The 22,421-nt window shown below is 43.4% G+C and overlaps 1 protein-coding gene across 1 annotated transcript in view; it reads left to right on the top strand.

The window, feature by feature from the left end:
• The first annotated feature begins 555 nt into the window (after positions 1–555).
• LOC147661174 (pleiotrophin-A-like) overlaps positions 556–22,421 on the top strand; it is a 115,705-nt gene continuing 93,839 nt past the window's right edge. Inside the window, exons 1-2 of the mRNA XM_086951264.1 lie at positions 556–655; positions 17,052–17,225. Of these exons, the coding sequence (XP_086807390.1) occupies positions 556–655; positions 17,052–17,225 (274 nt within the window). The remainder of the gene's footprint in view (positions 656–17,051; positions 17,226–22,421) is intronic.

Raw genomic sequence — 22,421 nt, 5'->3', positions numbered from 1 at the left:
TAAGCGTAGGTCAGGGGAAATCACCCATTGAACTCTCCTATGAGCAATCAAGTTATACTATTATACAAATGCCATGTGCCAACTTACAATTAGGCAGCACTGATGCTGTTAAGATGCCCAAGAGACACAAGGCTCTACAGATGCCTATTCTAAAGTGATAATGAGGGATGGGAAATGGATATGGGAGAGTATGGCTGGCACATACGGTTGCTTTATTTGATCTTGAAATGAAACAGCATGAAGTTACTATTGTTGTTATGAAATAATGCTGAAAGCAAGCCCACCATTAGTGAAGGAAGTGTGGAAGCTGCATGAAGAGCTAGTGGAATGATCTTGAATGGGTTGGCACAATGAATTATTGGAAACTGCAGGGAGGAAATGAACAAGTCTTAAGAAAGAAGTTTTGGATTTTACTAAACAAGTGAGGCTAGAAATTAGCCATTTGTTTGATAGGAGAGCTGAGTGAGAGATGGAAAGCAGGTATCATACATGACTGCCATTTTTTTTATTGGTTTGCTGAGTGCTTACATTTTCCTTTTTGTCCCTCGTTACAGAATGCAGCTGCAGCATCATCGGCTTCTTGTTGTGAGCCTCATGGCAATGTTCCTTGTGTTTGCCGTTGTTGGTGCGGATGCTGTGAAGAAGGAGAAGCCAGGTAGGGGATTCATGTTCAGCGATTGTGACGTTTCTCATGGTAAAAAATCCAATAAGGGGTACGTAGATATGACATTTTAAAGATTTTAATAGGAATAGCACCAAGAAGCATAAACTGTCAATGATAGTCAATTGTCACGGTAGATCAGGACCTAGGTGCAATTTGACGCGCAGGTTGGATACACCAACCAGATTCGTTAGGTCAAATATTTACCTTCTGACTTTTTAGTCCTTTAAGTCCCAATCCGTCACAGGAGTAAACTTCTAAAGCTCCCCCCCTTCAGGGGAGGCATGTAGATACTCTTAGGGCAGAGGTCTTCAAACTTTTTGATGCCGAGACCCCCTTGTAAAACCTTTTTAGGGGTAAGGACCCCCTTCCGACAAAAGTTTCTAGAAACTGGTACTCCTCATCATCATCTTTTGACAACCATAAATGCGCCTGTTAGGCCTCATCACATCCATCCATCATTCATTCACCCACACTTTCACACATCCATCCATCCTTTCATCCTTCCATCCATCCATCCATCCTTCATCCATCCACACTTTCATCTTTCTATCCATACATCCATCCTTTACCCCTCCACCCTTCCATCCATCCACCCATCATTCATCCACCCACCTTTTCACACATCCATCCACCATTCATCCATGCAACCTTTTATCCATCCATCATTCATCCATGCAACCTTTTATCCATCCATCCATCTATCCATCCACCCTTTCATCCTCCCATCCTCCCATCCATACATCCATCCTTCATCCATCCACCCTTTCATCCATACATCCATCCACCCACCCTTTCATCCATCCATCCACCCATCATTCATCCCCCCACCTTTTCACACATCCACCCATGCATCATTCATCCATCCATGCAACCTTTTATCCATCCATGCAACCTTTTATCCATCCATACATCCATCCATCCATCCATCCTTCATCCGTCCACCCTTTCATCCTTCCATCCATCCACCCTTTCATCCATCCATCCTTCATCCGTTCACCCTTTCATCCTTACATCCATACATCTATCCTTCATCCATCTATCCTTCACCCATCCACCCTTCACCCATCCACCTTTCATCCTTACTTCCATAAATCCATCCTTCATCCACCCAACCCTTCATCCTTCCATCCATCCTTTACCCATCCACCCTTCCATCCATCCACCTATCATTCAACCACCCACCTTTTCACACATCCATCCATGTATCATTCATTCATGCAACCTTTTATCCATCCATACATCCATCCACCCTTTCATCCATCCATCCACCCATCATTCATCCCCCCACCTTTTCACACATTCATCCATGCATCATTCATCCATGCAACCTTTTATCCATCCATACATCCATCTACCCTTTCATCCTTCCATCCATCCATCCTTTATCCGTCCATCCTTGCATCCATCCATCCACCCATCATTCATCCCCCCACCTTTTCACACATCCATCATTCGTCCATGCAACCTTTTATCCATCCATATATCCATCCACCCTTCCATCCATCCTTCATCAGTCCACCCTTTCATCCTTCCATCCATCCACCCTTTCATCCATCCATCCACCCTTTCATCCATCCATTCATCCTTCATCCGTCCACCCTTTCATCCTTACATCTATCCTTCATCCATCTATCCTTCACCCATCCACCCTTTCATCCTTCCATCCATACATCCATCCTTCATCCATCCACCTTTTCATCCATCCATTCACCCATCATTCATCCACCCATCTTTTCACACATCCATCCATCCATCATTCATCCATGCAACCTTTTATCCATCCATACAACCTTGTATCCATCCATACATCCTTGTATCCATCCATACATCCTTCATCCATCTACCCTTTCATCCTTCCATCCATCCACCCTTTCATCCATCCATCTTTTCACACATCCATCCATCCATCCATTATTCATCCATGCAACCTTTTATCCATCCATACAACCTTTTATCCATCCATACATCCTTCATCCATCTACCCTTTCATCCTTCCATCCATCCACCCTTTCTTCCATCCTTTCATCCAACCATCCACCCTTCCATCCATCCACCCTTTCATCCATCCATCCTTTCATCCTTCCATCCACCCTTTCATCCATCCATTCATCATTCATCCACCCACTTTTTCACACATCCTTCCATCCTTCATCCTTACATCCATCCATCCACCCATCATTCATCCACCCACCTTTTCTGTGCCTCTCTCGTGGGGGGGGTGGGGGGGGGGGGGAGGGTCAGTATCTCTCAGCTCTTCTTCCTTCTTTCCCGATCATGGGAGGGCATCTCTGTGCCTCCCTGCTGGGGGCGGGGGACGTGTCATTGGACTCACAGCTCCAGGCGCGCAATATGCATTGACCTCAAAGGGCTACACTACAGCCTGCTCCCCCAGCCCCCCTCCGCCCCCCCCCCACCTCTCCTCCTCCCCCAGAAACGGCTTCAGGGACACACACACATAACCACACCCGAGTACTTGACAGGTCTTTAGAAGACCTTTTACATGTTAATGAGGCTTTGATGTTTTTCACACCTCGGTGAGGCCTTCCATCAGCCACCAGGAACTGTGTGCTCTGGCAGAATCGGCGACCCCCTTCCAAGGACTCCACGACCCCCCTGGGGGTCGCGCCCCACAGATTGAAGACCTCTGTCTTAGGGTGCCATGCAGTGGCCAAACACCAAGGTCCAGTCCTGGTCCATTTGTCACTAGTTTGTTGTGTGTTTTTTAAGCTTTAACAGAAGATCACCAATATGATCCTTGGAGTCTACTTCTTTGTCTTGGGTGCAAGAGGTAGAGCAGGGCCACTCTTCTAGGACCTTCTCAGGTCTCAGGAAGCACCTTTCATCCTCTTCTAATCTTCCATAGGCATAGGAGTCTTCTACAGTGGGTGCATGGAATGTGTTGCATTTATGCCTCACACAAACTAGTGGGTGGGAAGGACTCCTGAGCAGACCGTAACCAATGGGGTAAAGGTTCCCTGTGCCAACCATTTACATTTTTCGCATTTTCAAGATGGCAGAAATCTTCGGCCACACTTAACTTGGGATTTGAGGCCTGGGTGTGTGTGAGGAATGTAGTATAGTAATCTTAGTGTTTTCCCACATAAGTTATTTTACCCCCCATTAAATCCAGAGAAATGTGTCTGGTGGAACAAGGATGGGTTTTGCAACAACCATACCGCACACACACACGCAATATTTAGGCATCCTGCTTACCCCATTTCAAGTGTGTGCCCAGTGTTCTATGAAAACCCCAGCAGAACTGTCAAGCAGCATTTGACACTCGAGCAGGAATTGAAACATATAATTGGAACCTTTCTTGCTGGTAGGATAAAGGAAGGGCCCTGCCCAGGTTTCAGCTTGTATTTGCCTGCAACAGAGGATGCCCTTTGAAGTGCGCCCCGGTTGTTATATGTAAAACACAAGACAACCTACCAAGCAGGATTTGACACTATAATGTCAAATAGGATGCTCACGCCCCACCCTGCATATTCTCTCTGGTTTAGAGGGATCATATCTGCTCAGTCTTTGCTCCTAGGAGGAATTTCATACCCATTCACACTTATTCAGATGCTAATTACTGACTGGCAGAAATGGGAGAATTCATGTAAATAGGCCTCCCCAGGCTTTATTTACACAAGGAAAAGGTAACTTTCTAAAGGTACCTTTCCCTAACATTTATCAAAAATCTAACATCACTATTGAGTTGGATTGTTAGTAACAATTAAAAATAGCTGTTCAATTCTTCTTTTGACTGTTTCCTTACTAAAATTAGCAGTATTGAATGTAATAATTTAGCCCACTGTTTTCCTTTGGAACAGTCCGCCTTGCTACAGTGATAATAGCTTTTGGGTGTTTTTTCACTGTAAGGATATGTTTAACATTAAATTTCTAAATTTCCTTCTTTTAAATGCATTCTGCCCTTTGGGTAATAGGGCCTAAATAGGGATGACTTATGAAAATTTAAAAGGAAGGTTTTGACCTGTCATCGTTAGGACACCCAGGAAGACTGCACTGTTTTTCAAAAAAAGGGTAAGCATTCTGTCCTTTGGGGAAGTGTATTGTTGAGCGACATGTTTGGAATTTGTAGCAGGTGCATCAAAACAGTCCTGGGAGAATACTGAAACCTCATCCAAACCTCAATGAAAACAAATCACTGCATCCGAAACCCTGGAACTGTAATGTTACTCTTGGCCTTGAACAAGAAAAACAAGAATCATTATATGTCTTTGAAGAGTTTCTTCCTTTTGCTAAAGTACATTTGTTCATTGTGGCTCAAGATTTACTACGAAGTGTTCTCCTGGCGTAATTCAGCATAATCTCACACAATTTACTGTAATTTCACATAAATAAACTACAGCAAATAAGTAAATTATGTGCACCCCTAATTCTAGGTGTCCAACCTCACTGTACGTCCTCAAGTATGTCTTGGCTGTTGGAACTCACTATCCTGCGAGAGTCAAGGGGGGAAGTGGAGTACTTGGTCATCAGGTTGGAGTTCACCAGCATTGTGGACAAAGAAAACTCACAGTAAAAGACCTCACATTTTTACAGTTGCAGCCCAGTCAGCCTTAACTGTCCTCGGACACCAAGAAAAGGCCTGGCATCCTAGATGCAGAAAGTCAACCAATTTATTAAGCAATATGTCGCTCTCGATGCATCTCTTAAGCTCCCTTATGGATACAAAGTACCAATATTGATGTACAGTGCCTCAATCTGGTGGGTGGATAGTATCTAGTGGCCATTAAGTAAGGAAACATTGAGCCTTTGTATGTCACTTTCCAATATACTTGCCCTGAGATCACTTAATACTGCTACTGCAGTCAGCTAAGCATCTTCTGTTCAATATAATATTTGGTGCTCGCAACACTCGCTTTCTTTTGTTAGACAGTGATTTCTCTAAACATCCCATAAAAACAATAAGATTGCACTACTTATTATCAGCTGAAGACTCAGTCGTCAATTCAGTCTTCAAGGAGGAATAGAAAGAGCTAGCAAGTGAAAATGCAATAGTGATCTTGCATGTCTTTGTGTTACAAAAGTGTGTGACTTTTAGTCTTCCTATGCAAAGATTGATCTAAGTTGACCATATAGCCAGAAATTCTATACACACCTAGCTTTGGTTTCACTTCTGGGAGCTACCTTTCTTTCAGAACTACTGGTGACAGGCTGAGAGCACCCTGGAGTCCGCAGTTATGATGTTAATGTGGATTAGAAACTAAGAATGCTCAGAATGTTTTATTTTATGTAGTCAGGTGAGTATGTTAGAAATACCAGGACACTCCATTATAAATATATGAATATTTAATTGATGGGTCAGACTTTGTATTAGTTGATGAATTTGGAAGACAATTATGTGAGAGTAAAAGTGATATTTAGCGATAAGACATCACTATTTGTATTGCCATATGATTTTAAACCAACATGAACCATAGACCATAGATTCATAGAAAAAATAAAAATATGGACTCCTAGTTTCATATTTCTACAGGAAGAGTAGATTAAATACACGAAAGACATCTAAGAAATCTGCAGAAACTAAGGCGATAAATCATGTTCCTATTTCTTAGATAAACAACAAAATGAATAAAGCAATGTCTCTCGACTGCACTCGTATTTATTTCAAACATTATTATATTTTTAGAGCTCAAGCTAATTGACATATTTAGGGCCTTTGGGGGTCCAGGAATATCAACATACTTCCTCCACTCAGTGTTGGCTTCCTGAAACCTTTCAGTAAGCGAATCACTGCCATTTAAGTAAACCCTGCTATTTGGCCAAAGTGATTCCGAAGCTGTAGTGGCCACATAGCAGTTGTTTGACATAATGTTGGGAACAAAACAATTGTAAAACACAAATATCACAAAAAAGAAACTAGGACACAGTTAGCCACTTTACAAATTTAGGGGCTCATTACAATGGCGTAAGGAGAAATACCCCCACCATATTATGATGGTGGTGGGTATTGCGGCAGACGGAAAGTCCGTCCGCCACTTTTCCGCCGGTTGGCAACCGTTCCGATTGCCGGCAGGGTGGTGCTGGGCCAGTAATATGGTGGCGGTGCTGAGCAGGCACCGCCACCCATATTATGATGTGAGTGGTAAACTGGCCCTTCCCTGGCGGCGATGCCGCCATGGAAGGGCTGGCAGGGATTGGCTTTGGGGGCCCGTTGCGGGCCCCCGGGAGGTGCTCTTGGGGGGTACCCATGGTGGTCACCCTCTTGTCTCATTATAAAAAAACTATTCTGACCACTAAAATGGCCTACTTCTCCTCAAAAATCTTGGCTGCCGTAAACCAGCCCAAAGAAATCTTCTCTATCGTCCACGACCTCGCCTACTCCGATAGAGCTACCCTCAAACCCTCCCCCTCCCAGGCTCTATGCGACTCCCTTAATACTTATTTCTTGGATAAAATCTCAAAAATCAAAGCCAATATCCCCCCACCTCCCCTTCTTTCCTTGACCCACGATGTCCTTCAGTCGAGGCTCGCCTTGACTCATTCCCCCTTCTGACGGAAGAGACTTTCCTCTCCCTCCTCCCCTTGGTTAAATCTGGCCTCCCTTTAGACCCTTGTCCTGCTCACATCCTCAGGCACATTTACTCGATCTGTGTGCAACCCCCGATCACCTTTCTGAACAGCTCTCTGTCTCAGGGCATTGTCACTCCATCCCTAAAATCAGCCATCATTGTCCCCATCCTCAAAAAACCTGGCGCCGACCCTTCCGCTCTTGTCAACTATCGCCCCATCTCTCTACTACCCTTTCTAGGGAAGGTATTAGAGCGACACGTGACCAGAGCGCTCACTGCCTTCGTGGAGGAGAAGGGGGTGCTAGCCCCCCGCCAGGCCGGTTTCCGCTCCGCACACTCCACAGAGTCTGTGGTGCTCTCGGTCCTCGACAACCTCAGAGAGGGCATGGACACCAACCTCCCCCAGGCCCTAGACCTCCTCGACCTCTCCGCCGCCTTTGACACGGTTGATCACTCCATCTTACTCTCCCGTGTCAGGGCGGCCGGGGTTGGAGGCTCTGCCCTGGTCTGGCTGTCCTCCTTCCTCAGGGACCGCACCCAAGCTGTGCGCCTGGGTGACTTCTCGGCGGAGCCACGGAAGGTACAATGCGGGGTTCCTCAGGGCTCCTCCCTTTCCCCACTTTTGTTTAATCTGTACATTGCCCCCCTCATCTTTGCCCTTCAGCAAATGGAGGTCTCCGTCTATAACTATGCGGACGACCTCCAGCTCATCTTTTCTGTGTCATCATCCCCTGAGTCCATGACCAAATTTCAATCTATTATGATCTTCATCCGAGACTGGATGAACCACAACCACCTGAAATTAAATCCAGACAAAACCGAGCTGGTTTTGACGGGTGGTTCCTCCAGTCCCTGGACCCCCCTCTTTTGGCCCCCCTCCCTAGGTCCCCCTCCCTCTCCATCTTCCTCCGTGAAAACAATCAAACTGAACGATCAACTCACCCTGCACTCCCAGGTCAGTTCAGCGGTGTCCTCTTCTTTTCTTTCACTTCGCACCATTCGAAGGGTCTCCCGCTTCTTTTCTTTCTCTGCCCTAAAGCTCATTGTCCTGGCAATGGTTATCTCTCACTTAGACTACGGCAACGCCCTATACTGTGGCATGCCCGCAAACAGTATACGGCGATTACAGCTGGTCCAAAACCAGGCTGCCCGCCTAGTCTACAACCTGGCCAAATCCCATCACGTCACGCCGCTCCTCAAGTCTTTACACTGGCTCCCCATCCGAGAACGTTCCCAGTTCAAGATGGGCTGTATCACTTTTCAGGCCCGGGCCGGATCCGCCCCTGCCTTTATCTCCTCGGAAATGAAAACCTATGCCCCAGCCCGGGAACTACGCTCATCTTCCCAACATCTGCTGACAGTTCCCCATTTTAGGCGCAAAAAGTGGGGGGGGCTCGAAATTCTCCACACTCGCCCCCTCCTTCTGGAACTCTCTACCAGCCCACCTCAGATCTTCCACCCAATACTCTCACTTCCGAAAGGCGCTGAAAACCTTTTTATTTTTACAAGCCTTCCCACTATAAACCTCTCCACTCCCTCTTGACCTTCCTGTTCTCTAAGGTTCAGTACTCCATAGCGCCAAGAAACCGCCAGGTGAACGTGTGCTTTATAAATGTTTTAAACTCAAACTAAAACTATGTGGGGCGCATCCTAATTGGGCTGGTGGGACCGCCGCACGGCTAGCGGTCGGTCCTATCACCGTTAGGGTGTCGGGCGGACTATGATGGCGGGCCCGCCAGCATAATGAGCCTCTTTGTATGTAAAGTCAGAAATATTTACAACAAAATGTAGAGGATCACAATAATGTCATAACATAGGTATGCAAATAAAACTTTTACTATTATGCACTATGTTAACTACAAATATATCTTTAGAATATAAAAATATAATAAAAATGTATAACTTACAAGCCGAAAATAAAAACATATGCTTAAAAATAGTTGCAAAAAATAATAAACATAATATTTAGAAAATACAATTCTTATTTAAGCATAAATAATAAAACAACAACAACCGCTAGATATAAATAAATGTATTCAATAACAACCTTAACAGAAAAAATAAATTAATAAACAAATATTACTTCAAAAATTAATAATGGAATTATTTGTCATGAAACTAACTTTTAAAAGTAACATTTAAAAGTAAAAATATTAAAACAAAAACAATCTGATAAAAAATAGACTTGAAGGGGTCAACTTCACTACTCCCACTCCAATGTAAGCAACATTAGTGAAAGTATTGGACTTTAAAGGGGCTAGATTTACAATTCTCACTCTGGCATAAGCAACATTAGGGCAAGTGTTGAACTTTGGTGGGGTCAGAACTACTACTCCCACTCCAACCTGAGAAACATTAGGGCAAGTTTTAGACTTTGGTGGCGTCAGATTTACCATTTCCACTCCTGTGTTAGCAATATTAGGGAACTTGGTGGACTTTAGAGGGGTTTAATTTACTATTCCCATTTGGAGGTGAGCAACAGTAGGGAAAGTGTTGGCCTTTAGAAAGGTTGGAGGGATCAGATACACTTTTCCCACTTCAACCGGAGCAACAGTAGGGAAAGTGCTGGACTCTGAAGAAGTCAGACTTACTATTTCCACTCCAGCATTAGCAACATTAGAACAAAGGAATGTTGGGAGCTCCATTGAAGACAATGGAGTGCTCCCTGCTTCTACGGGCCGGTAAAGGCCCGCAGAGCAACATTCCAATGTTTTACAAAGGCCTCTCAGAGCTTGAGGGGATTTAAATCCACTTGAGCTTCTGTCCTCCAGTGGCAAAATGTTCTAAAAGCCTTATAACTTTTTTGTAGCAGGGCTGTACCGGCTATTGAAGTCCCACTCCCGTGTTAAATTCCCTCGCCTTCGGCTCAGACTTTAACACGGGAGCGGCCTTTAATAGACGGTATAGCCCGCTAAAGCGGGCCATAAGGCTATATTAGGGAAAATGTAAAATTCTAGATTTATTTTCCCTATCCTAAATTAATACTAAATGAAATACTTATATATAAAATGAAAAACCCCAAAATATATTTCCATACTCATATCAAAAGTATATATTTGAACATTATATAACTGATATAATTTAAAACTAAAAACCCAAAGTGAACATATGAAATTATATAGAGAATTATATTATACGATATCATTTGAACATTAAAATAGATTTAAAACCCTTCCAACTTTAGGATACTAATATTTCAAAACAATACCAAACCAACCTAAATGAATGGCAGGAAAATAAACAAAAGATGTTATTTAAAAAAAAAACAATAGAAAATTAATTATTATCCCAAAAAAGTATATATGTAATTAATATCCATATTAATGAAAGCAAATAAATAATCAACTGTCAATTAATTAATTAAACAATGAGCAAAGAAAAAACTATTACCCTATTTTAAATGTATCTATTAAGTAAAAATCTATTTCCATAACTAACAAATTACAATTTATTAAAATTATTTTATAATCAATGACAACTTTTTTACAAAATGTCCCACCCCATTCTCCTACAAACTCAACAAACCCCAAAACAAAATGGCATATAATATACAAAAAATAAAATATATGACCAACTTAAAAAACATACAAAAAATAATTAAACATCCCTAACATATTAATAAGCAAAAGCACAAAAATAATAACACTTAACTAAATAATTAAAAATGATTTTACTTACAACTATATTTACAAAAGATATATAAATGCATTTCAGAGGATATTCTTACCTTCTATATTCTGTTCCACAATATTTTTGACTACAAAACTAAATAATTGCTAATACTGTAATCCTCAGTAAATCACCTCTATTTCTTCGGCATTGGAATTAAACTCAATATGCGAGCAAGACTTACAGTTCAGTCTGAATGAATCACTTTTTATTAATACATTTTTAGTTCATTTCTTGGTTCTAATTTACCAATTACACATTAATAAGATGCAACAATACATACAAAAAGAACACATTTGTGATAAAAACTACTAAATTAACACAAATTCATACTCTACTTTCATCCTCTGTTGATCAACATTCCAATGTACATTCTCACACTCTCACACATACTTTATATACAATTTAATATACAATAGTAAATTTAGTCATCACCATAGATAACAATATTTCTGTTCTGAAAAACTTTTTGAATGATAATATAAGTTTTAGAGATCTTATGGTGCAGAAATAGCGGTCTACGCGTTTCGAACTCCTATTTAGTGGGGAGTTCTGATCAGGACCCCACAGCTTGAATGGACTGTAGCCTAGCTCATACATGACCCGGCGCCATAAAATTGCCCAGTGCCTTTCTCGTGTGTTGAACTTTTTATTGGTTCTTTCCCACAGGGGTGGTTCTGGAAACGATATCTTCAGAACCTTAGAGTTGCGCTGCAGCAGCCGTCTTTTTCATCTTTCGAAAAACGGCGTTTTCCACTTTCCACAATATTTTTGACATCACATTTTTTTTGACACAATATTTGCTTTTCACAATGCTTTTTAAGCAATATTTTGGCGATATACCCGCACAGCATGACAGAGTGGTCTAAATGTAGCTGATTTGCGAGGTACAACTGTCCCAGCACAACATCTTCAAGAATGCAGCAACCCCATACCAGTGCATCAATCACTGATCTTTCAGGCGAAACATTATAAAGTGATAAAAAAATGTAAACCAATTAGAACAATTATTCAAAGGTTGTGCTTTGAGAGATCAGAGGGAGCTGGAGATAGGCTTTTGAGCCCGAATTACTTATTGAGCACTTTGTCCGTGTATGCGCTGCCCTTAACTAGGTTCACTTGGTCCAAACTGAGGCGATGCGCCTGATTACACAAAACAATGTGCTGCCTCAGTGTAGGTTGCATCTGACCTGAGGCAGCTCACTAGTTAAAGACAGGGCTGTGGTTTGAAATCATGGCTCCTTTCACTGAAGGTGGAGCGATAGAGGCTTCGATGGTGAGGGGACCTCCCTAGGTGGATGTCTCACACAGCTAGTGGACTTTCTGGCAGCTTCTTTGCCTCTGAGTCCATGCTCTGTAATACATCATGGATGCCGTGTATGTTTATATGTGTTTGTATTAACTGAAGTAACTGTAACTTGCATTATAACTCACACCATGTCATGCACAGTGTTGTCATCAGTGATGAACATGTCATGAGTGTCGTACCATGCGAGGTCAAAACCAGGATAGTAGCAGGCAAGGATGAAGGTTCTGCACCAGTATCCCGTAGGCTGTGGGATAAAGTGGCTACTGTCATGGTATTCCCCAGTAACAGCCATGATTTCCTGGTGTGAGACCCCCAAAGAATCTGAGGGCACCCACCAAATGGGCTGCTCCTGCCTTGGTGGTTAAGGGGGCAATGCATCTAGCAGGACATACTCTTGATGGTGTCTTTACGAATAATCCGGATCTGCAGTTTGTCAAAACGGAACCTGTGGTCTGGACTGACCACGCTGCCGTGCTGTTTAACATCTCGAGCCCCTTGTTGGGCAAGGCAAGGCAGGTTAGGAAAATAATCAGGTCATGCAGACCCTGGAAGAAGGTGGAGGGCAATGCACTGGAGAAGCTGTTGGTATTCTCAATGATCACTCTGCCAGCCGATGTGAATAGAGCGGCTGCCATGTATACTGACTGGATTGATTGGGCATGTAGCACATTAGCCCCACCGAAAAAATGCCGCTCCACTCGCACGGTTCCATCAGTCCCATGGTTCACGGATGAGCTTAGAGAATTTAAGCTAGTGTGCAAGAAGCTCGAGCGAAACTGGCACACAAATTACTCTGAGACGGACAAAGCTAAACCTAAATCTAGCCAAAGGGCCTAGAAAGATATGATAAGGAAGGCAAAGTGTACCTGCTTTACCAATCGTATCGAGGGGGCCAGTAATTCACCTAGGGAACTCTTTAATACGGTCTCCAGTCTGGCCATTTCCAAGCCGGTGATCGTCCCACCGAGTTTGGAACTCTGTGAGACCCTAGCCAACTTCTTTCTTAGTAAGGTGGAACTCATTTTCACTGCACTTGAGCCTCAAGTTGGACAATGCCTACTTGATGGTTCTCATAGGAATCCGGGTGCCAACCTACAAGAGGCAAAACTTTCTGTGTTCGGTACAGTGAGTTCCGAGGACATTAAAAAACTGCTGTTTGCTACGAAATCGGGCTCTCCCCGTGATCCTTGGCCGGTCTCAGTGGCTAAGCTGGCAGCTATTCCGATAGCTGACACCCTTGCCAATCTTTTTAATCAGATGTTCGATATCGGCGATTTTCCTACTAGTTGGAAACGGTCTTCTATTGTTCCATTGCTCAAGAAACCATCACTAGATATCGCCGATCCCAATAGCTATCGCCGCTGCCAGACAAACTCATAAAGAAGGCTATGAACTTTCAGCTCTGTGCCTTCTTGCGAACTTCCCAGGGTCTGGATAAAGCTCAACATGGGTTCAGGGAAGGACACAGCACCGAGACCGCCCTGATCAAATCTACTGAGAAGGTTAGGAATGCGATGGATGCAGGGGGCCAGGCAGCACTGGTCCTTCTTGACCTGTCCGCGGCCTTCGATACGGTCCACCATAGTATTTTGGTGGACAGTTTAGAGGACTGCGGGATCCAGGGGAAAGCCTTGAGCATCCTGAAAGCCTTCCTTGCGAATGGGTTTCAGGTGGTGGCTCTGGGAGATTTTGAGTCAAGACCTTTCAAACTCCCAGGGGGAGTCCCTCAGGGATCCTCTTTAAGCCCCACCCTATTCAATATTTATGTATCTTCTCTTGCCCTGGTAATACGGTCTTACTGGTTTGAATTAACATCCTATGCAGACGACACTCAGATCGTTGTATCGCTGCTCCCGGGAGAGAAGAAGGCGTAGCCGCCAGGTTTCAGGATTGCATGACAGCTGTCAGCTCCTGGATGGCAAGAAACTGCCTAAAATTGAACTCCTCCAAAACTGAGGTCCTACTTTTTGGCTCAAAAGTAAACTTCTGGAGTCCCAAATGGTGGCCTGAAGAAATGGGAACCCCTCCTTCTCCTGTAACGAAGGTTAAGAACTTGGGAGTTCTCATTGATGATCAACTTTCCTTCAAACCTCAAGTTAATGGGCTGATTTCTTCTATCCAATGGACCCTGAAAATCATCAGGAAGATCCTCCCCCTCCTGCCGGAGGGGTGCAAAAAGACTGTGGTGACGGCACTTGTGCTCTCCCGTCTTGACTATTGCAATAGTCTACTTCTTGAGGCCCAGCAGGGGCTGCTTAATAAACTGCAGGTTCTGCAAAATGCGGCTGCCCGTCTCATTACCGGACTGCCCAAGTTTGCATCAGTCTCTCGGGAGCTGGAGAAGTTGCACTGGCTGCCAGTGCGTAAACGTATCTTGTTTAAATCTTTGTGCATAGTCTATAAGGCGGCACATGGATTTGGTCCATTGTTTCTCCAGCAGTACTTCCAATGGTACAAGCCAGGCAGACAACTTAGGTCGCCCAGTAGGGGGCTGATTAAGACAGCCTGCTTCAGGAAGGTGTGCTGGGGGGGCAGAAGTTTTGTCAGAGGGGCGCGACCGCCTGGAATGCCTTACCTATGTCCCTAAAACAAAGCGTTAACCTGATGCTTTTCGAAAAAGTCTAAAAACATGTCTCTTCACGCACTAGGCTGGTGATCGGATACTTAGAGGAGCTATCACTTCAGCGCCAGGACACCAGTCGGTAAAAGTGCGCTGTATAAATGATATAAATAAATAAATATAAATAAAATGCCTTGGGGTAGTGACCAGGGAGTTCAAATGACAATATGTGCAGAACTGCTTGGACTAGAGCAATCATTCCAATGATTCCAGAATCAGGGGATATCCTTTTGCTTTCCCAATGATGGGGTTGAGTTGTTGAGGTTTCATCAAAGCTCTTTGAGCAACTAAGAGCCACATGGAATGAGGTCAGTAAGGGATGAAACATGCTCATCCTCATAGGGAACTGAAGGTGACATCACTTTCGCTAACCCAGATGTCGCTGTGTTGTACATTTTGCGTCTTTGACAGCTGGCTGGCAGATTCGCTCCATCAGGTAGTTGCACACACGTCCTCCCAGACAGCAGGGCTCCACTGTTTACTCCACTGTTTACATATAGGGGTATGCAGAATTCACGTCATTTGTTTTTGCGTAAAGCAAATGGGTTGTTTAGCACTATATTTTAATTGCTCAACATTATGGTCATTCGAATGCCTAGAGACAGGTTGTAGCCTATGCAAGTCGAAGCTTGTCTGACACAGAACATACCTTTTCTCAGCCGGAGGAGAACTTGGCTGTGTTGTGGGCCTGTGAACAATTTCATGTGTTTCTATATGAAAAAGGTTTTACTATCATAACAGGCCATCAAGCGCTGATCACTATTTTTGGATATTCAAAAGCCAAGATGCCACGCGCCTCAAGAGGTGGGTTTGAGACTGCAGGAGTATCACTACGCAATTGTGAACAATCCGTTTAAAGACCAGAACTCTGGTAATTATTTTTCTTGAGTACTGCTAAATTGTCACAGCTCAGCATTCAAAACATCTGAGGAGTGCATAAAATTCTTTGTGCAGTCCAGTACGCTAGCAGTCCTATCCATTGAACAGATTGTTACTGCTACTTTTGCTGACAAGAACATGCTTATCCTCAAAGACATCACTTCAACTCAATCCTGGAAAAGTGGTGTTAAATCTCTTGCTGACAATGGCAAAGTAAAAAATATACAATATGAATTGTCCGTGACCAATGAAGGTGATGTATTGAGAGGCCCGAGGATTGTCATATCCGAGAGCCTAAGACAACAGGTCATTGAATTAGTCCATGAAGGGCATTGTGGCATTGTAGCTACCAAAAGAGCCCTTAGAGACCGAGTGTGGTTCCAGCCTTTCCTCTCTCTCTTCCCATTCTTCCAATTCACTTTCTCTTCCTCTCTCTCATAGCCTCTATTTCATGTTCTCACTCTCTTCGTTTTTTCGCATCTCACTCTATTTTACTCTTTTGATGTCCTTTCTTGCTCCCACTCATCCTCTCTTTCTCACTCCCAATCTCACATTATTTACTTCTCCCCAAATCTTTTTTCCTCTCCTCGCTGCTCTCTATTTGTCAGTTTATTTCTCTCCTAGTTCCTCCCTCTCTTCTTTTCTTCCCAGCTTCTGTTTCTCAAAATCTCGCTCGCCCTCTTGTGCCTTGCTCTGCGTCTCTTGTCCCTCATCTGTCTCTTTCCCTCTTTTTCCTTGGCACTTTTGTAAACTCTCTCTTTCTCACTCACCTTTTCTCTTTTCTGACTCTTCTGTCCCTCTTCCTGCAGACCTCTTACTACTTTCTTCTCTTCTGAGTTTTCTAACAAAAGATTCCTAAATCAATCTCATTCTACAGCTTATTAGTTGAAATCTCTGTTTATTACATAACTTGGACTTTCTTCTTCCTGTTTCTTACTCTCTCTGTCTCCCACTTTTTACCCTCATCTCTCTCTTTTCGGCCTGCATTTTCTTACACTCACTCTTTTTCGCTCACTTTTATCTCTTTTTCTCCTTTTCTCTCTCCATCTGTCCCTAGAACTATTTGTGGGATGGAATGCTACATTGGTAAGTAAATGATCCATGGATAACCCTGAAGATTAGTGAAGTATGATAGTTTGGTAAACTGTTTGATGGTTTGGTGGTACTTGCTTTGAGTCAACATTAGGGTCATGCGCTACCAAATTGAGGGACTTGGGAATGGGGGTAAGTAGGTGGCTGTCAGTTTAAGTTTTATTGATTCTCACGGATCTCAGTTAACTTATGTTCTGACTCTTTCTCTCTGGCAGTCATTTTGAGCTTGTTATCTGGTTACACATCCTGGTACTTAATTACATGTAATCCAAATGATTATTTCTCTTTCTACAGAGAAGAAAATAAAGAAAGCAGATTGCGGGGAGTGGCAGTGGAGTGTGTGCGTGGCAACCACTGGCGACTGTGGCCTGGGCACCCGGGAGGGCACTCGGACTGGCAAGGAGTGCAAGCAGACCATGAAGACCCAGAAATGCAAGATTCCCTGTAATTGGAAGAAACAATTTGGAGGTATGCGGCGGAAACCTAGATGAGGAGTAACTGAGGGAAGTGTGGAGAGGAATCACAGGAAAAGGAAGTTATTAAGACAAAGAGGGAAGCAGAGAAAGAGCAGGGTAACACTTGCGAAAAGTATACAGAAGGGAGGAAGGAGACAAAGGAACAGAGGCCAAGCTTGAAGGGAGTTAGCCAGGGGGACTAGGCTTTTCTCAGTGCTTAATTTGAGCCAGCTGTTTCCGGTGCTCAGCACCGGCACTTAATTGTCAACACTGGCACTCATGACAGCTGCCACATGGTGGCGCTGTTTGCGTAATTTTGAGTGAGCAGAACAGCCATTGTTTTTAATTCAATAAACATTAAGAACAACTAATAACTGCCACCCAACCCATTATTATAGCTTTAGAGGCCTGGAATATTCTGAATTGTCAGACTATTACCAATTTGGTGCTTAGTAGTTGTAGAGGTACTGTCACTGGCAACGCTGGCAGTGGCAATGGGTGGCGCAAACTGCAGAGGCCGCCTGTCTAGGGCCCTGGCACTTATTATTTTTTTTTACAAATAAAGCACAGGGAAGAAACCTGGAAACCAGGCCAATTTGGATTGGAAAACAACAGGCGAAAGGAGACAGCATTAGAATAAGGAGAATTAGGGATAGGACAGTCTGGGATAGAGTGAGCAGGGGAGAAGGAGAGAGGAGGCCGGCTTGCCACTCGGAGAGCAGTGCTCCCAGTCAAGACCAGCAGGAGTCGCTGTGCAAGCATTGCCAGTGGTTAGACTTATTGCAAGCATCCTCCCATTACCCCCTGTGTGTCTGGCCCCTGTACAAGCAGCACACACTGGAACTCACACAGGAATTGTCAGTGTAAAGACGATCTGGGTCAGAATATTTAGCACATATAAATGATTCATAATACTCTTACCAAGTGGATAGTGTAAGAGCAGAATTAAAAACAACTACATTTCATTGCACCTTCGCACATGCATGTGAACTGTGGTATTCATAAAACATAAACCCAGCTATAAGTCAAACGAGTTCTCTACATCACCAAAGGGACACAATTTGAGAATGTGTATAATTATCGTAAAGTGTTCCCCAGCAGAGAAATCATCAGGTCTGCCCTTTACGCCACCTCCTCTCCCCACTTTCACGGTCCTAACAGGAGACATGGACTGGTGCAAGCTGCCTCGTGACAAGACCCCCAACACCACTGGATCAAGACCCTTATGTCTGAAATAAGTACACTTAAATTGTGAACATCTGACTTGACAGTGGTTTGTGTAGTCTGGAAGGTAGTCAAGAAAATACACTATTCACGCCCTGTCATTTCTGTGCCAGGCGGCCACGGTAAGTAAAAGCAGCAGCAGGGTTTGCGGGAGGATAACGTAAAAAGAGGAACATATGTAAACACCCTTAGATAATCAATGAAAACTTGCAGGGGTAGCTCACTAAAACTGCCAAATCTGTTCAGGGAAGGGATGATGGCCACACATTCTGGGCAGCAAATGTAATAATTCAGGCCAAAGGGCAAGATTCAGAAGTAAAATTCAGGACAAAACGTCCATTTTACAGACACATCTGAGAAGGTGACGCAGTATTGTATAAGTAAGTAAATAGGTGCCCAACAGTAGTACAAATCAAAATAGGTTTGTGATCTTTGGTCTGTATAATGCATAACAAACATACCAATACTGAAGAAAAATTTACATGTAATTGGACTTATTTAAAGATTAAAAAGTAGCAAACATGCAACATTCCACCTGCTCATTGATCCTGAATCATAGACTTGAATTAAAGACACCCTTTGTCTACACAACATGTTCAGAAATGTAATAATGTTGAATTCTTAAGAAGCCAGTATGGCAAACTGCTAATTAAAAGAAGCAATTAAAACTGAAAAACTTAAATGATAGAAAAGCTGTAGCAGTCAAGGTTGCACCTTCAACTAACAAACTTTGATAGAATATTTGTAAACAATTTCCAATTATATAATTAATCTGTGCCTATTGTTTTACAGCTGTTATGTAGCAGATGGCAACAATTCCTCATGTATATTTTTGCATCAGTAATTTTCCACAGTAGAGATATTTTGTGAAATAACAGAGACAGAGGGCACCATTTTGTTGTCAAACAGAGAGAGAAAGGGGCAGACAGAGGAACAGAAAGAGAGACAGAAACACTGCTTTTAGAGACAGAAACACTGCTTGGTTTACTGGCGTGCTTACCCGTATTGTCATTTCCAACCTGCAACACTTTTATTTTTATTTGTAAATCAGATCTTTTGCTCTTTTTACAGTGTGCAGTGCGCTTAAGCCAAAGGTTCAAGTGTTTGCACTACAAAGCTTTGTCATAAATAATCAACTAAGTGGAAATCTGCTTTTAAGTATAAACTCTTGCCCATCCCTTTTAACCTTTACCCATTTCAGAATCTTCGGGCGATATACATTTATTTATTTATTTATTTGTGTGCTTATATAGCGCTATGAATAAACCCCCGAAGGAGTATCTCCGCGCTTATGACACCTGGGATGAGAAACTTAAAAGAGCTAAATGGAATATGACTTTTAATCAAGGGCTTTGTAAGAACCAGCAGATAATTGTTCAGCATGAACTAAACAAAAAAGTTTTCAGGTATTTTCTAAACTTAAGGTGATTCCTACACTGTTTTAGGGAAAGCGGGAGGGAGTTCCATAAACTAGGGCCTACCACAGACAGCGCCCTACCTCCTTGCCTGGACTTGTTAATTTTGGGAATTTTTAGCAAAAGTTGTTCGCCAGACCTGAGGGTGCGGGTAGGAGCGTATGGAGCAAATTTTTTAGCTAAATACTCTGGTCCCAATTCATTAAGGCCTTTGTGAATAATACAGCAGGTTTTAAACTTTACTCGTTGCCGTATGGGCAACCAGTGTAGTTTATGCAACAGAGGTCTGGAAGGAGACCTCGGAGGTGCATTCAGCACCAACCTCGCTGCTGTATTTTGTACCATCTGTAGGCGGTTAAGAACCTCTTCGTTAGCTCCTGCCAGAAGACCATTACAGTAATCAAGACGGCTAATAATCAGAGCCTGAACCAGGGTTCTCCTATAAGAATCAGGGAGGAAAGGAAAAATCCTCCGAAGGAGACCTATTACGTGAAAGCATGTTCCTACAGTAATGGTGACGTGATGTTTCATAGTCAACTCTGGTTCCAATCTGACTCCTAGATTCTTGATCACTGTTTTGGGCTCAGGAACTGGGCCCAAATCAGGAGGCCACCAGTCAGGAGACCATTGGACCTTTACATCGCCGAAAAGCATCACCTCCGTTTTTCCAACGTTGCATTGAAGGAAATTGGAGGACATCCACCTTGCAACTGCCTTCATTCCATCGGAGAAAGATTGTATTATCTCCGATGTAAGATGTTTAAAAGGGAAGAGCAGCTGCGTATCATCAGCATATGATACTGGGTGGAATCCATAAGCTCTGGTTACAGCTGCCAAGGGGGCCACATAGGTGTTAAACAAAGTCGGGCTCAAACATGAGCCCTGTGGAACCCCCTTGGAGATGTTAACCTCCTCCGACCTAAAATCACCCATGGTGACAGATTGGGTGCGGTTGGAGAGAAAGCTTCTGATCCAATCCAATGCAGTACCACCGATTCCACTCTCAGACAGGCGTTCGATAAGGATGTTATGGGAAACAGTATCGAACGCTGCCGATAAATCTAGCAGTACCAGGATTACAGAGTAACCTTTGTCCTGGTACAGCCGAAGATCGTCTGTTATCGACAGCAAGGCTGTTTCCGTGCTGAATTTTGGCCTAAAGCCTGACTGGGATGGATCGAGGCAGCCTGATTGTTCTAAATAGGTGGAAAGATGTTTGTTAGCATGTTTTTCGGTGATTTTCCCCAAGAAAGGTAGAAGGGAGATAGGTCTAAGATTAGACAAATTGGTCCAAGGAATAGATGAATTCTTCCTGATCGGTCTGACAAGAGCTTTTTTCCAACACTGTGGAACTACTCCAGATGTTAATGAGAGGTTTACTAGCCTCTGAACGTCAGGGCCCAGTGTGCTCCCTAGTGGACCCATGAGTCTGGCTGGAAGCCGGTCTGCCGGGCTTCCACTTTTAATATCTGTGAGTAGTCTTTGGACCTCACTCAGTGAGATTTCCGGAAAGTCATTAAATGAATGAGATTTTATGGCTTTGGTAGATGGTATGTACACCAGAGCAGAAAGATCCTGGTTACTGCCATCAGTATTCGTCATCTCTATTCTCCTGTAGATAGCGTCAATTTTGTCAGAGAAGAAGCTCGATATACTGTCACAAAGATATTGTGAGGCCATGTCTGCGCTCTCGCACGCTGCGGGTTTCAGAAAAGTGTTAACAATCTGGTACAAGGTCTTTGAGTCATTACCCGCTGCCTCTAACTGGACAGTAATATGATGTTTTCGGGCAGATCGTATGGCTTTATGATAAGTATTAAGAGCTCTCTTATAATTAACTTTATCTCCTTCCAAATGAGATGTTCTCCATGTCTTTTCAAATTTCCTGGCTATACGTTTAAGACTACGCAAATCCTCCGAATACCAGACTTCGTGTTTCTTCGTGGGGCTCGTTTTGAAGGTCTTTATTGGGGCAAGTTGTGCATATACATGTAAGTAAATATGTATTTTTAAATTTGTGAGTAGGTCCAACATGTCTCCTGGTTGCAGTTTCCTGCAGTCTACTAAACCTGGGTGGAAGGGGATCTGAAGGAAAGGCCAAGGGGATCATTTCCGAGGATGGGCAGATGGGGGCGGTGAACCAGCTCTGTTTGTCCTTTTACCCTTCACCCCAGCCCCCAGGCTCCTCTACCACAGTTCTTGAAGGTGCCAGGAAGGGACACAGGGAAATAGCACCTTGCGACACACATTCATTTGTCCAATTACCTTTCATCGCAAAGCTGTGTTATTTGTTTAAAATGTTGAAATCTGACTTTGAATACACTATGTATATATCTATAACATAAATACACATACAAAGTCAGAGTTACACTTTATATATATATTACCTACTGGCGGTCGCCAGTAGATATATATAGTTAGGACCTAGTTACCATAGGAAATTCCGAACATTCTATTGGGAATAACTTTGGCGCCGATTGAGGGATCTGCCTGTAATTTTCCTTAAATTTGCCTCCCTGCGCCCCGCTCCTTCCCTGACAGTTTTGGGGGGATTCATCAAGCGGGGGCCG

Source organism: Lissotriton vulgaris, unplaced genomic scaffold (assembly GCF_964263255.1).
Source record: "Lissotriton vulgaris unplaced genomic scaffold, aLisVul1.2 SCAFFOLD_348, whole genome shotgun sequence".
Taxonomy (NCBI): Eukaryota; Metazoa; Chordata; class Amphibia; order Caudata; family Salamandridae; genus Lissotriton; species Lissotriton vulgaris.
The sequence above is the reverse complement of the archived record's forward strand: the minus strand, read 5'-3'. Positions and strand labels throughout refer to the sequence as shown.